This window comes from Gymnogyps californianus, chromosome 2 (genome assembly GCF_018139145.2).
Source record: "Gymnogyps californianus isolate 813 chromosome 2, ASM1813914v2, whole genome shotgun sequence".
Classification (NCBI taxonomy): domain Eukaryota; kingdom Metazoa; phylum Chordata; class Aves; order Accipitriformes; family Cathartidae; genus Gymnogyps; species Gymnogyps californianus.
The window spans coordinates 19,481,882-19,496,974 of NC_059472.1; the positions used below are offsets into that span (position 1 = coordinate 19,481,882).

The 15,093-nt window shown below is 41.2% G+C and overlaps 1 protein-coding gene across 1 annotated transcript; it reads right to left on the reverse strand.

The window, feature by feature from the left end:
* Positions 1-490: 490 nt before the first annotated feature.
* TRHR (thyrotropin releasing hormone receptor) lies at positions 491-14,704 on the reverse strand. The gene is made up of 2 exons (XM_050892672.1): positions 13,910-14,704; positions 491-898 (listed from the first exon to the last, which is right to left on the reverse strand). The coding sequence occupies exons 1-2, from the start codon at positions 14,702-14,704 to the stop codon at positions 491-493; spliced, it is 1,203 nt and encodes a 400-aa protein (XP_050748629.1).
* Positions 14,705-15,093: the final 389 nt, after the last annotated feature.

Genomic DNA, 15,093 nt, shown 5'->3' on the forward strand with positions numbered 1-15,093 from the left:
AGCACCAGCTGCATGGTGGCACCAGGCTAGTTAGCCCCAAGCTGGAGCCAGGGGGTGAGGCACAACAAATGCCTCATTGCACTCCTGCAGGCAGCCAGAGCTCACCTGGGGGGAATCACTGAGCTTGGACACCAGTGCCCACCCTCCGGCCAGACATGTAGGTGAGGCACCGTGCCCGAGCACCACTGTCTGATGCTCCACCATTGCCCTCTGCTCCTCAGAGAGTAAGGCTTAACCTACATGTTTCTCCTCATCCTTCCCCATACCCCAGATCCTCCCAGTGACATCATGCTTGGCACAAGGCACTTTGAGAGCATCACTTTCCAGAGCCGGGCAGTTCTCCCTCCCCACCATGCCCTGTTTGGTGGTGCATCATCTGTCACCGCCAGCCTTCCCTGATCCTTCACTGTGCTGCCCCAGCTGAAAGCTAGCCCAGCACAGCCCCATGCACATGAACATGCTCTGGTTCATGAGGACTCTACACCAAATATTAAAATGTATTAACTGTTACCTCAGATGACAAACACGTATCACCAAGGGACAATTTTGCAGAGGACAGATAGGTATTGGTGACAGTAATATCTTCTAGCTCAGTGCTGAAGTGATCAGACTCTTTGATGACATTATAATTTAGGGCCACGCTGTAATTGGCCGGTTTCTTCTCCCGTTTCTGCTGGCAGTTGCAGAGTTTCCTGAAGGCTGCTCTGAATTTCTGGGACATGAGATTGTAAATTACAGGATTGATGGCACTATTTAAATAAATGCAGATTCTGCAAAATAGCAGGAACCAGTTTTCTTGGAAGGGGCTGGACAGAAAGGAATTGACCACGACCAGCGTGCGGTAGGGCATCCATAGAAACGCAAATAGGATCACAACCACGGCCAACATCTTGGTAACCTGGGGGAACACAGAGGTAGCCAAAGAGGGGCAGAAGGTTAGTACTTATCTTGGAAGTAACATGTGCATTCCTACATCTCTAGGGCCAAAGCAAAACTGTGGACAGACTCTTCAGCTGGGAATTTCTGATCAATGTTTGATTCAGAAAGGTTTTCAACAGTAAGAAGGACAAAAAAACCTGGCTTCAAATTTCTCCTAGTTTTTGTAAAATTACTCTTTCCAGGTGATATCCCAGTAAGCCAATTGTAGACCTTAGACTTTGCAACTTCTCAAGCCGGAAGCAGGTATTGATTCCAGTGGAAAAAAAGGGGTCTAGAGCCATTTTTTTCCAACCACATTAGATCTCCTCCTTTAGACTACTATAGTCTGTAGAGTAATTGAACCTGAAACCTATTTAGATGATCTGCTTTAACAGCTACCCTAAAAGAACTTCCAAAAGCTGAAAATAATGAAAAAAAAAGAAAAAAGAAGAATTAGATTTATTTCTATTCCTCAAATCCTCACTATTTAATTAGATCTTCATTATTTGATGTTTACTCTGAAATGTGAATTAAAGTTTACAGAGCCAGGAAAAAAGGGATTATCAATAAAACTTGATTATTATAGGAACTTTCATCTATTATGTAAATTTGTTTTGAATAAAGAGGAAAACAACCTTTGCGGATACACAGGAAAGCTGAAATGAAGTGAACAAAAAATAATTAAAAAATTAGAAAAAAAAACCACTGCAAAAAGAGTCTTTCTCTTAAATAATTTAATTCTAGTATATATGGTATTCCCTAGTCTCTACATTAAAGAAAGTTTGAAAGATGTTAATAAACAAGGTAGAAAGTACAGTGAGATGTGACAGTGGGATAGTACGGTGGCACGGCCTCATGTAAGTCAGGAGGTGACTTGGTTAACTGTGTGTGCATGAACTAGAAAGCATTGGCACAGATTTTGGTGAGTTACAACTGCTTCTTTTGATTGTGGTTTTTTTTTACTATTTGCCTTTCTTGACATAAAACTGCTGTTGCCTATTGACAGATTAGTTTAAAGAACTTCTTTTTACCTTTGCTTTATTCCTTCTTTCTGGGTACCTGAAGTTATACTTCAATGAAACAGTAACTCCTGTAACCACAGGATACATTCTGGCCGTATGGGTTATAATTTCATTGCTTGCAGAAAGGATAGATGTAGATCGATCGAGTTTCAGTTGTTTCCAGGGGGACAGACAGACAGCTTCGCTAAAATCACTCATAAATACGTGCTAGTTTTAGGTGTGTATTTTAGTTTGAAGTTATAAGAGAGTATTCAATTCTCTTGTCTTCTGATCAGATAGCTCATTATATAAAAAGCCTGCCATCTCAGTGCCTAAGGGATGTATTTTCTTCCAGCTAACTAGAAAGACACATATACATATAACACAATTTGTTGTCTTTGTTATAGATATTATGATAAAGAATGGGATGAAGAGCAAAGTTACTCTACAAATTGATGTATCTTTATCTATCTGTCTTTAAATGTACATATTCAAAGGCTACAATTTTATCCTGTAATTCTCCTGCCTTCACCCTCGCTTTTGATTTCCCTACAGTTGTGTTCAGCAGAAGTAAAAAATGAGACTGAGAAATATTATCTCCTTTTTTGTCACTTGACTGATACATTTCCTTATGACTTCTAGACTGCTTTTCTTGTTTGCTGCACACAATCAATCATCGTAATAGAACAAAATGCAAATGTGAATGTCTCAGGTAGCTAAAAGGATGATTTTTCCTTATCTCCGAACCACTTCGAAAAGGACCAGTCCTGTGAACATGGAAGCAAAGAGCAAGGTGACCCAGTACTGACCCGCTCTGGCTGAGGAAGACTCAGGACTCCTCACCTGCTGCCTCTCCTCCCTCCAGCTCGGCTCCAGTCTGTGCCTCCAAACTGAGCAAATCCATTCAACTGAGAATAATCATTCATCATGGAAAATAATCCACATTTAAAGAAATAAAGTAACCATTTGTGGAGCTTGGATTAACAATGGGACTGAGCCCAACTAACAGATGTGTTGCATCAGCTCAGGCATTCAGAGGGCGAGTGGATAATAGTCTACACAGCCATCAAAGTACTTCTCTACCAGAAGCTCAGCAGGAGACTCGGTTATCTTACCTATTGATCATTGGCAATTTACATTTCTTCTGAGCATGTCTTTAATGAACAATTGCTCAGACAATCACTTACAATGGTGCAGCTGTCAGTTTGAATCCTGGGTTGAACTAGAAATAAATTGATCTTACTGTCAGCAAGGGGATATTTTAGAGCTACACAATTAATACTTTACAGCAATGAAAAAAAGGCTGTTACTCTTCAAGTGACTGTGTCCTATATGCCTCAAAGACATATATGTATGTAGTGTGCAAACTATTAGCTGAATTTTTGTATACTGGCAGCTTGATGTGCATTTTCCTTCTATCTAACACCGCTAGCTTGTACTGCTGCCATGTTCAGCTTACTAAGGCTGTGATTTGACAATAAATTAGAAGTGGCTCTTAGCACCAGATAAAAAATATCATGGTCACAGCACAAAGTGCCCTAAGCTGAGATCAATTCAGTCTGCAGGTTTGAATGTGTTTAAAAATGCCAAGAGCTTAGCTTTGCACTGTCAGGCTTTATGCCAGGTAAGGCATTGTCTTGCAGCGCTCAGACTCCACGATTTCCTGGTCTTGACATAAACTGAAGCCGAAGTAACCTGTGACTGCAGCTAAAAAAGCAATCCTGTTCTCACTTCGCTCCTTGTGCTGGGCCCAAAGATGAGAGTATGTGTCAGGTCAGACTGCTGGTCCAACTGAAAGCTAAGCACTTCTCTGTAGAGTTGGTTTTCGGTTTGCTCAGGTCAATGATCCAACTCGTGTACCCATACACTGCCACAGAGTCCACAGTCAGTGCAAGAGAAGAGGCAGAATCATGTGGCCATGGATGGCACCTCTTTGGTGGCACCTCTTGGTGGTTCAGTCAGTGCAGGACAATGAGGAGAATTCACCATAATTTTAAACTGGCTGCAGTGCATGTCCTTCCAAAGCTGCCAAAAATCACAAATCTGGCACAAGCTCTCTATTGCTAGGCAGAAATTCAGTTGCCTGATCCATCTGACAAGTAGTGGATGTCTCTCTGAGACCCGCTGCGAGGCCCTGAGTTCAGATAGATATTTACTCATTGGTAAATCCTCCTGTTACCAAAAGACTTAGCCAATTTGATGAAGAGCAGGCCCCTTTGTGTAAACTTTGTACAGATAGAGCAAACAGGCTTGCATACCAGAGATGAGCAAGTCTGCTAGCAAGGACAAGTAGGCCTACATACCAAAGATTAGCAAGTCTGCATACCGAAACAATACGTGCTAAAAGGGCAAGATGTTCCTCAATATCAGTATTGTACCCCCTGGCTCTGCTGACTGAATTACAAAACGAGCCAAACCCGGAGAAGTCCTTCGTAACCAGGGGAAAGGTGAAAGCGGCAGGGGGAAGCACGACCACCGACTCCATTCAAGACGGAAGAAAGTTGCCCCCACACACCCGTAAGGAGCATGCGTGCTAATCTACATCGCAAGCGGAGTTAATTTAAATACGACTGACCAGTAGTGAATGAAATGTTTATCACTAGCCAATGAGTGTAAACTTAGGCGTGTTTTTACTAATTGTTACTAATTAGATAACTGGATATAAACCCTGTAATTTTTGTATGCGGCATGCACGTTAGGTGGAGTCATCCCCCGTGCACCCAGCGCTGCAATAAAGAGAATGCCTGCTTCTTAATGCTACATTGGTGTTAAAAGGTTTATTCCCAGTTATGGTGACACTCCCTAAGCTGGCTCTGGAGGCAGTGGCTTTTCATGCTCAGCTACCTCAGAGCATGACCTATGTGCAAATGACAGCAGCTCCTAGAAGGTGCTTTGGCACCGCTCACTTTGTCCCCAGCGTGGCCAGAGGGCTTGTCACCCCACTGCAGGCTGAGGCACTCCTCAGGGCTTCTGACCCAAAGATGCTGCAAGCATGTCCTGGACTTTTTTTGCACCTGAATTTGCCTTTGTAGATGAACCAAGCTTCTAAACACATGATTTAGGCCAAAGCTGCTTTCTTATCCACACCAAAAATCTTCATTGGGATGGATGGGGCTGCACAGAAATAGCTTAGAGGAAAGTTTAGTCCACTTTGCTTAAGTAAACTGCCATATCTTTTTTTCAAATCACTTCATATGAAACATAACTAATCATCATTTGGGGGGGGCTAATTATTTGATGTCAGTGGAGTGCTAAGAGGACAAACTTTTTTAAGAACCTGCTTTTTAAGAACTTGTACACCAAAGCTCCCTGAATGCAGCAGCACTAGCATCCTCATTCATGACTCAGGTGAAGGCGAGCATACACTGATTGCTCTTTTCTTGTGGATGTGCACTGCGTATCCTATACTCAGAGTACAAATTATTCTTAGTTAAGGAGATGATTGAAAACATGATTAAAAGGCTTTGAGCAAATGCTTTTTAGTCCAAATTTCAAGTGTACTTTGAATGATAGCAAAGTGCTTGAGATTGAATGTGTTCCTGGCTGCATACAACCATTCTTCAAGCTGTATTTTTTGGTTTCTGAGAATGTTCTGAAAAATGTTTAAAATGTTTTTTACTAAACAGATTCCCAATATTTTAATTCTGAACTAGTATTCTCCTTTTTCTTCCTGCTCCAAAACCTTGTCATTCTGAGGAAGTGCTTTTATGAGACATTTTCATTACCATGGTACTCACAGTTTGGTAGTTGCTTCCCTCTCCTTTGAATACTAATCTTTCTTACGTTGATAGGTAAAAGTAATAGTCATACTTACTAAGTTACTGTGCCATAGAGTCACTCTCATGTTTTAAAGGCATGTAATAGTATCTTTCTTTCTTGTGCTTGATGGTGTTCATTGCAATGCACAGAGATTGTATATGCCAGTCTGTGGTTTTGTAATCCAAAAGAAATTGTACAATGAGGAGGAGGATTAAATAAGTAAAAGGATTAAGGTCTTGATATAATAACACCACAAGTGAAACCAAGCAATATGACTGAGGATTTCATGTAAGCAAGCCATACAAAACTTATCTTGCGTTGCAAGCTGGAATCTGTGCTTGCTCTGCTGTGAGAGAACAGAGGGGTTTCTCTGGGGGGCAGGTCATCACGTACTGCATCAATGTTTAAGAGAGGACTTTCTCTAGAGGGTAACCTACCTGTTTTAATCGACCATGGAGGGACCTTAGATGATTTGATTGGACTAAGCAACTAACTTTGAGAGATACGCATAATGTTAAGTGAGTTGGATTCCATCTCAAGTACAAACAAACACGTTTGCTATCTAAAGCTGTATTTATTTTTCACGGTCCCCTTGATACCTGAGGAAACAAGGAATTCCTTTGGGGAAAGTATGAAATCTACCTGCAAATATGTAATTCAGTGTTCGTATTATGGATGGACAAGAAAAGAATTTGGGATCTGTTGGCTGAGCTAGGTAGGATAAAATGGAAGTGTGGGAGAGATCAGCACAGCCAGAACCAGGATCTGATCTGGAGGACCGGACAGATGAGGAACATATGGGAAAGAGACAAGGAACGACACAGCACAGGTTGTGATTCCATGAGCACATCAGCCAGACAATATATGGGCTCTTAGCTGCTATAAAAAGGGGACTAGGTTGCTTCCTTGTCTTCCCATCTGCTTCCCCTGGCCTCTTGCTCTGTTTTAAAAGGTAATGAGCTGCTTGCCAAGGCAGCTCACAGAACAGGAATTCTTAGAAAAAAAGGATTTAATCTTCCTCACATTTTCAAAGTTTTCCTGTGTGACAGGCAAATCACTTTTCTATCCTTCAGTTTTAAGTTCTCTCACTCTCTTCTTCCTTCCCACAATGCCTGGGTCTTCAAGACATTTTCTTGCTTCTGAGCAGAACAAAATGATTCACATCTTCAGAAGAAAAAGCATTAATGTTTTAGAAATGCTGAGAGATCCTAGTACCTGTGCTGCTAGAAAAAAAGAAGCACTGTTAGCAAAATTAAGCACCCACAGAAAAAAAAAAAAAGCAGAAATAGCTTTTCTCCCTCATACCGTATGCTGTAAAGAAACATTTAACGTTGGTTGGTGTTACTTGTTAGTGAACTTTTGTTTTATTGTGAAATCTGCTCTGAATACTTTGAATAACACATTTTCTATTCGTGAAATGAAACCTTTCTTTCCCTCTTGTCTTTTTAATAAAAGGCTTGGGAATAAAATGCCTAAAATGGACAAGAGGGGAAACTGTGATCAACCTTCAGCTTTTACCATCACAGTTACACATCTGCTCTGAGTTCATTTTCCTAAACAGCAACTATGAAATAAGTGGCTAAACCTTCCAAAGTTCAAATAGGAACCATTATTTCTTTTATTTCTGCAAGCAAAGACAGTTTAGAAGTAAAAGTGGAGTTGTGGTGGTGCCATACATGAAAAAGCAAAGAAAAAGAAATGTTGAGATTTATTTTGATACATATGGTACCTTATAGTGTAAAGATACAGAAAAGAAGACTATGAGTAAAGACTAAAGAATTATTAACTTGAATTTCAGGTATGTGTAAAGTTGAAGCTGTAATGTGTGTGAATCTAATTTGAATATGAACTGCTGCTTGATAGAGGCAATGAGCTGATTATATTGAATTTGGTTTGTCTGCAATTTTTCGTAATGGACAATCTGGTCAAACCTTTGGTACAGGCACTTGGATTTTTTCCAGATTGAATTTATGCACACACATTACTATTTATGTGCGATAAATGCCTGTAACTGCAGTTAATGTTTGCTCAATTGCTATTCATTTTGATTAGGATACAGTCAGTGAATGTGTTTTCTGGAAACTTAACGATATGGATGGTTTGCAAGTACCAATAACAGGCCATTTTGGAATAGCAAAGACACAAATTGGTAGGCTAATGCAACCATATGCGTGCCTGAAAAATAAAAGATCTAACTGTTGCATCTGCCTTTGCAACTGCAATGAAGAAACTAAAACAAAGTGGCACAAGAACAGCTACCTAGTAGGCTAACAAGCCAGATATCTTCAGCCTACCACAGCACCACTGAAAGTGGTACTACCACTGGGATTGGACTGGATGATCTCCAGAGGCGCCTGCCAGCCTCAGTGATCCTGAGAAATTGTAACAAAGTATTGGAGGGAAATTTCTTTAATCTAAGGTCCTGAGGGATCTGGGGCAAAGTCCCTTGTTGGTTCATGATCCTTTGGATCACGTTCAATCTTTCTTGCCACTACATGCAGTTTTTACCCTAGTTCCATGACAACAATTACAGTTTCCCAGTGCTTCATGAGGTCCAGGATTCCTTACAAGTTCAAATTATGTGTTTAATTGGACAGCTCCAAATTCATAGTCTGTATTTTCTGGTGAGTGAGTAGAAATCAACTTCAATTCACTTCCTCGGGACCTGTGATCATCTGTCCAAATGATCATATAGTTGTTAAATAAATCTTAACATTGAATTTGCATTGAAGTTCCTTCTTTGGCTCTGAATCAAGTAAATGGGACTTTGAACTGTCTGGCCTTAAGAGATACTCTTTGTCATGATATCATCTTCTAATCATGTTGATCTTTCCTCTGTTAAGCTTTGAAGTTTCAGCTACTGTGACCTGGGTTCAACTGAAGGGTGCTGGAAAATTTTGCTTTCTCAACTTCCCTCCTGTTTAACTTGAGGAAATCTGTACACCAGAACTATTTCATTCTGTTTTCTCAGGTTCAAATTGTTCAAGTCACTCAGCAGAAATACTCTGTAGTTTCTCTGTGGTCAAAGAGGTCTCACCTTACTCTTAGCCACCTTTTCATTTTCTCCTAATCTTCTGTTGCAAAAAACATTATGTCACTGTTTATCACCAAGACCCCCTGTTGGCAGTGAAATGCTTTCCCACAGTATTGATCAGCTGTACACAAACTTCAGTCTAGCAAGGTTATTTTTGTTGCAAAGCATAGCTGAAAGCCCATTCAACACAGTCATCACCAGCTCCATCAGACCTAATAGGTGTTTAAGATTTTTCTTTAGTCACAAACTAAACACATGCTTGACGGTTTACCTGCATGTTTCAATACTGAAAATGAGTGTAATACTAGTTGATTCCTCAGGGCCTGACGCCACATAGCCTTGAGCACAAACTGATTCCTCTAAAAATGGAGCATACCAATACCTCGCCTTCTTCTGGCAGAGATCTTCCCTCAGGAGAAAGTCAGGTGTTGCCTACTGACTTGTAGTAGCTGATCAAAAGCTCTGCAAAGGCAATAAATGACTCTTACTGCTTTCCATAAAGAGTGGATCAGCTGGATTTAGCTTCTGGCAAAGAAGAGGCAGAATGAACTGGTTTCTGTTCCTTCTGGGACACCAGGAGCCTGATGGAAAGTACACAGTGAATTGGAAATGTACTCACATGTATGAAGGAGTGTCTGACTGTCAAATAAAACTAGTTTTCTTTTTGAAAACCTTTAAAATACATCTATCACACCCTGCTATCCAGTAGAGTTCTGTGAAACAGAATAAATATTGCACGAGTGGGATTGATTTAGCTCTTCAGAAGTGGATGTGGGAATGGAGTTTGACACATCCTATGGGAACGTATTGGTGCTTCTTTCCTTGGTAGAACTTTAGTTTGCTGTATAAACAAATAACTCGTAATTTCAGTAGTTCTCCAATATCAGTGGTAACAAATGTTGTTCAGTGAAACAAAAATGTGTTGGAAATGGAGATACTTTATGAGAAAAGAAAGTTTATTTTGTGCCTTTCCCTCTCTTTTGACACTTTAAAAAAAGGACTGATTTTTATACCTGGTTTTTTTGCTTGTCTCCCCTGTTCAGTTTTGTCTTGCAGTGCTTTGAATGAAAACTTCAGGGGGCCCCGAAGAGTACTTTGAAGGCTTTGTCCGTTGGTGGTTGTTGATATGGGGGTATTGATCCTTTAGTAAATATATTTTGTTCCTGTTAGCTTTCCAAACATTGGAATGAAATGAATATTTCTTAGAACTAACATAGTCCAGTGACTTTTAAATAGTGTGGGTGGGAGAGTGAAGGCAGGGAATGGAATGAGTAAGCAGAGAACCACTTTCTACCTGGAAGAGCTGATTTTCGTTCGTTCGAGATGTACTATAGCTTCATTCTGAGCTCATCTATAGGCATGTCACATGAAAAAGACGTTAAAATAGGCTTGATTTACCATTCTAAAATATATTCCAGGCCTTATTTCTGAATCATAGAATGGTCTAAATTGCCATTCTGTTTTGAAAACAAAACAAAAGTCCTCTGACCACCTGACCACTTTTTTCCTCTTCCGTGCTGGCGTTATGTCTGTTTACATCAGAGACTGAAAATATCTGTTCTAACAAAACTGAACATGGTCTGTCTATTCTCCTTCAGCAGTAGCCACCTCCCTCGCCCATTTATCTCACTGCTGAGCTTCCCACCCCCAACTTGCCTCAGCTTAGGTGGCTGTCCTCCATAGTTGTAAGGAAATGGCTATTTTACTCTATATTTGCTTCCTCCCTGAGCATGGAGTTATTCTAGATGCCATATCAGGGTTGTTCCTCCCTTGTCCTGCTCTTTCCGTTGGTACCAGGTGTGAGGAAGCATCCTAGGTGCTGAATCCAGGATGGTTTCCAAGCTGGTCTTCGCATTTTTAGTCTGTCAGCTTCTAATTCTGGGCTAACTTTCATACCAGAAATCTAAGTAAGTGACGTATTGTCATTTTTGAAGAAAACAATTGAAATAATTGCATAACTGTATGACTCACAATAGAAAGTATTGATTGTATATAGAAGACTAATTCTTGGAAGCAGACACAGAAACAAAAAGCTGACAGTACATATATAGCTGTATGCTAACACAATAATATAGGTTAAAAAAAAAGTGTAAAAAATAAGAGGAAGTTACAGTCTATTTCTGCCGTGAGCTGGAAACAGCTTCAGATAGTGCTCTTCAACTAAAACACAGCCACTGTATGACAAGGTAGGGGAGAAAATGCTTTCTTACCCAGGTAAAAAGCAAGTTTTGACCTTTTTTAACAATGGAAGAATTTCCAAATATAGATGAGATAACAGGAAGTCCCATGAAAATTAAAGAAAATGGTATGACCTGGCAGTCTGGGTCAAGCTAAATCCAGATTAGTCAAGCAATCTAGGTCAGACTAGGTGGGGAAATCAATTCACATACTGCCATCATTGTCAAAATGATTATGAAATTCCTGAATTAAACCTTCATGAAGGTTGAGGAAACCTATCTAACTTACTCTTTCATTCTAGTATATTATATAAATGTGAACTCATAGTAGATTAATTATAATAATAATAAAACATAATCACTCAATGGAACTGTACTGAATTTCCATGTCCAAGTTTTGACAGTGGGGAGGTTGCAGGGGTGGCTTCTCTGAGAAGAGGCCTGGGGCTGCCTTGTGCTGGACACAAATGGTTCCATGCAGCTCCAACAGACCCACCACAGGACACAGCTGAGCCCATCAACCAAGCTGGTGGTGCCTCTGTGAAAACATATTTAAGAAATGGCAAAAATGCTGGAAAGAGAGAGAGGGGGGGAGAAGAGAACAAAAGAGTGATAAACAGCAGAGGGAACACCAAAGTCAGAGGACGAGGTGCTCCTTGGCAAAGCAGGCACCACCTGAAGGGACTGCAGCCCATGGAGGGTCCACACTGAAACAGAGGAAAAGAGTGAGAAGGAAGGAGTGACAGAGACAAACCTCTGCAACCTGACCGCAACTCTCCCTGACCACATGCTGCCAGTTGCTTCACGGAAGAGACTGAGTGTAACTTTGTGGCCATAACAAGAGGCAATAAATTGGCAATAAATTAAGTTAATTTTCTCCAAGTCGAGTCTGCATTGCCCATGACAATAACTGGTAAGTTATCTTCCTGTCCTTATCTTGACCCATGAGCTTTCTTGCTCCTGTTCTTCCCATTTTCTCCCCTGTCCTGCTGTGGGGGGGAATGAGCAAGCGGCTGGGTGGGTGTTTGGCTGCCAGCTGGAGCCAACCCACCACGGGAACATGCACAAATTTCATTTTGTAGAAATGTTCTTGGATAAATATGAGAACTGCCACAGAAGTAGGACGTGTACACCGCATTTTCAGTCACTTTTTCTACAGATCACATGCTGGACATAATATGCAACTCCATCACTGTAGTGCAAGCACAGTTCTGAGAAGGCATATAGACAGTTTTACATGACAGCAGAACTCACTATGAGGCCAAACTATACTGTCAGCTATATATGCCTTTGCCAGCACAGCAGGAAATTTTCACTTGTGTGTCTTACTAACTGTTGAGATTTTAGATTTTTTTGAATATGGACTTGTGTTTTCCCATTTTACACCACTGGCTATATTTTGCATGCTGCTATTATATAAAAAATATTACTAATAATGCCACACTCTCCTTGCTTTGCTTCCTATGTTGTACTATACGCAAATGCTAGCTTTACTCATAATGATGCTACTTCAAACAATCAGGTTACTTGGGCTTTTAGAAAAAGTCTTGCTGTCTTTACAAGACATAAAAACATCACATTATAATCCTCACTTTTTGGTTTCATAATATGACAGTATCCACATTCAGCAATGCTCAGTGTAAAAGATTTGTCTGTTTTTCAAGTGATGCTGAGCACACGTAATACAGCATGTATACTAAAGTGATATTGAGAACTTGAAAAGCAGATTATCTTCTTCTCCTACTAGTTAATGGACAAAGAAAAACAAAATTAAACTCTTCTAAACTGACTATTAACTATAATTGGAAACACATAATTAAATATAACCTAGCCCACATGTTTCAGTTGGGCATTTCAAAGCATGGTTCTAGTGCTCTGCGAGCACTTGGTGCTCTAGCAGGCAGCTCAGTTAACTTTTGAGGTCAGTGCCACCTCTGTAATAAGGGAAAACGGTCCCTCTCATTAAACAGTAGCAACCTACATAAAATAAGAAGAAGATAGTTCAACCTGTCACCCAAGGGGGGCACTCAACTTGTTTGAAAAGGTGCACAGCTCAGCTTTGCTTCCTGAGGGAACTGTACAGTGCCGGGAGGTAGAAGCACCCTGCTTGGCAAAGCGACCCTGCGGGGTGCCGGGCAGTGGCTGCCGAGGGGTGCGAGCCAAGACGCTGAGCATGGAGCATTGCTTCCCAATGCTCGCCTCAAGCTGCCTGACCCACCTGGCGCCTGCTCCCGAGAGCCAGCTGCGAAGCAATGCACGCTGCATTTCTCAGCACTGCACCCAACTGTGCTACCTGCTGCATGCTGTGGGAGTATGAGGCAGTATGGTTTACTGCAAATAGCCCTAAATTAATCTACTAACTATATTCTACTTGTATAATTACACATTGCAGCATACATGTATAACAATGTAAAAAGAAGTTAATCAAACCTATGCCTCAGTTTTGAGCCATCAATACATAAAACTATTTTATGAGAGACAGAATAACAAAGATACTTAGCATTTATAAAGCACTTCTTTTATATACAGACTTGCTTAAGTAGACTTTTCACAGGAGAGTTAGAGACAGGAAAAGTAACAACTTGACTGCGTTTGCAGAGTGACACAGTGCCTTAGCCGGGACAAAACCTCAAGTCTCCTAAACTCCCAGGCTAGTTCCTTCTCTTCAGATCTCAAAAATAACTCAAGAGTCACTTTGTATATTTGGCAGGATTACTAAGAGGCTGTAATATAAAGAAACTATAGTTAAAAATGTTTCATTCTTTGTTGACACTTCCTAATTGCTTTTTGATATAGGAAATAAAATACTATTTGTTTTTCAGTCCTTGCAGTAAGTAATAATGAATAGGCAAGAGAAAATACATATTTATATGTATGTGTATATGTATCACAGAATTTCAGCTTGATTACTTAGCAAAAAGGGAGAATATATTTTACCCCCTTCCACAGGTTTAGACTAGTGATCTCTAAAACAAGTGGGTTTTAGGTTTCAGAAAGCCATTTCAAACTGCTGTTCCTACCTGCCTTCGAGAAGCAATAGTGCTATTGAAACTCCTGTTAGTTGTCTTGGAATTCACAGGCTTGCTTTGGTGAGCCACGTCATTCCTCCATGTCTTAGAGTTTTCTTTTGGGTCCGAAGGGATGGGGTTCAGGAACAGTATTCTAGCAATCAGGCCATAGAGGACAGTCGCCAATACTATTGGCACAACATAAAATATACCAAAGTCCATCATGTAGATAGGAGAGTAATAGCTCCTGGATACTTTGTAGCCACAGGACACAACAGTAGTGTCTTTGTAGACTACTGTATTAAGGTCTAGCAAGAAAAACCAGAGCATACAGTATATGGAAGTGAAAGCCCACACAAAAATAATGATCTTTTTGGCTCTTGAAAAAGTGCATAGGAATTGGGCTTTGATTGGGTGACAGATGGCTATGTATCTCTCAATGGTGAAGGCAGTGATGGAAAAAGAAGAAGCATTGATCCCTAGGTACTGGAGATAAGTGATGCAGAGACAGCCCACGTAGCCATACACCCAGGATCTATACAGGCTTTCTGTGATATTGGGTAGTCCTGCAGCCACAAGCACCATGAGATCTGCCACAGCCAGACTCACCAGATAGCAGTTAGTGGGAGTTCTCATGTGTTTGGTTCTGAGGACCACCAAAACCACCATGATGTTGCCCACGATGCCCAGTCCACAGATGACGAGGACCAAGAGGATGGTAACCACTTGGTATTCGGCTGTAATGATCTCCTGGCTTGATAGTGGCAGCCCAGTTTGGTTCTGCTCGTCCCCTGTGCCATTCTCCATCTTCACCAGCCCACTGCTGCTTCTGCCCAGCACTCAGTCTCAGCACACATTCTCCATGGTCTCCTGCAAAAGGGTGAGTGGAGCAGAGCGTGGGTGAGCTGTAGCCCCAGGGCACATTCTCCATGTAGTCACAGTCCCATTCCTGTACTGTCCTCCACTCCTCCAAAAGCACCTGGACTTTCCGTCTTTGTAAATTCAATTACCAGACAGGTTAATCCCTCTAAGACTCCACCGCATTCGCACAGGTTAAAAAGCTGTTTGCTCGTAGCCGGTTTGAGGCATTCATGAAACCACGGCATGTGGAGATGGGAGCTTTCCCTCCTGCAGAGGAGGAGGAGGAGGAGGCGGCGGCGGCAGGGAAAGCAGAGCCCCCCTGCACTGCCAGCTGG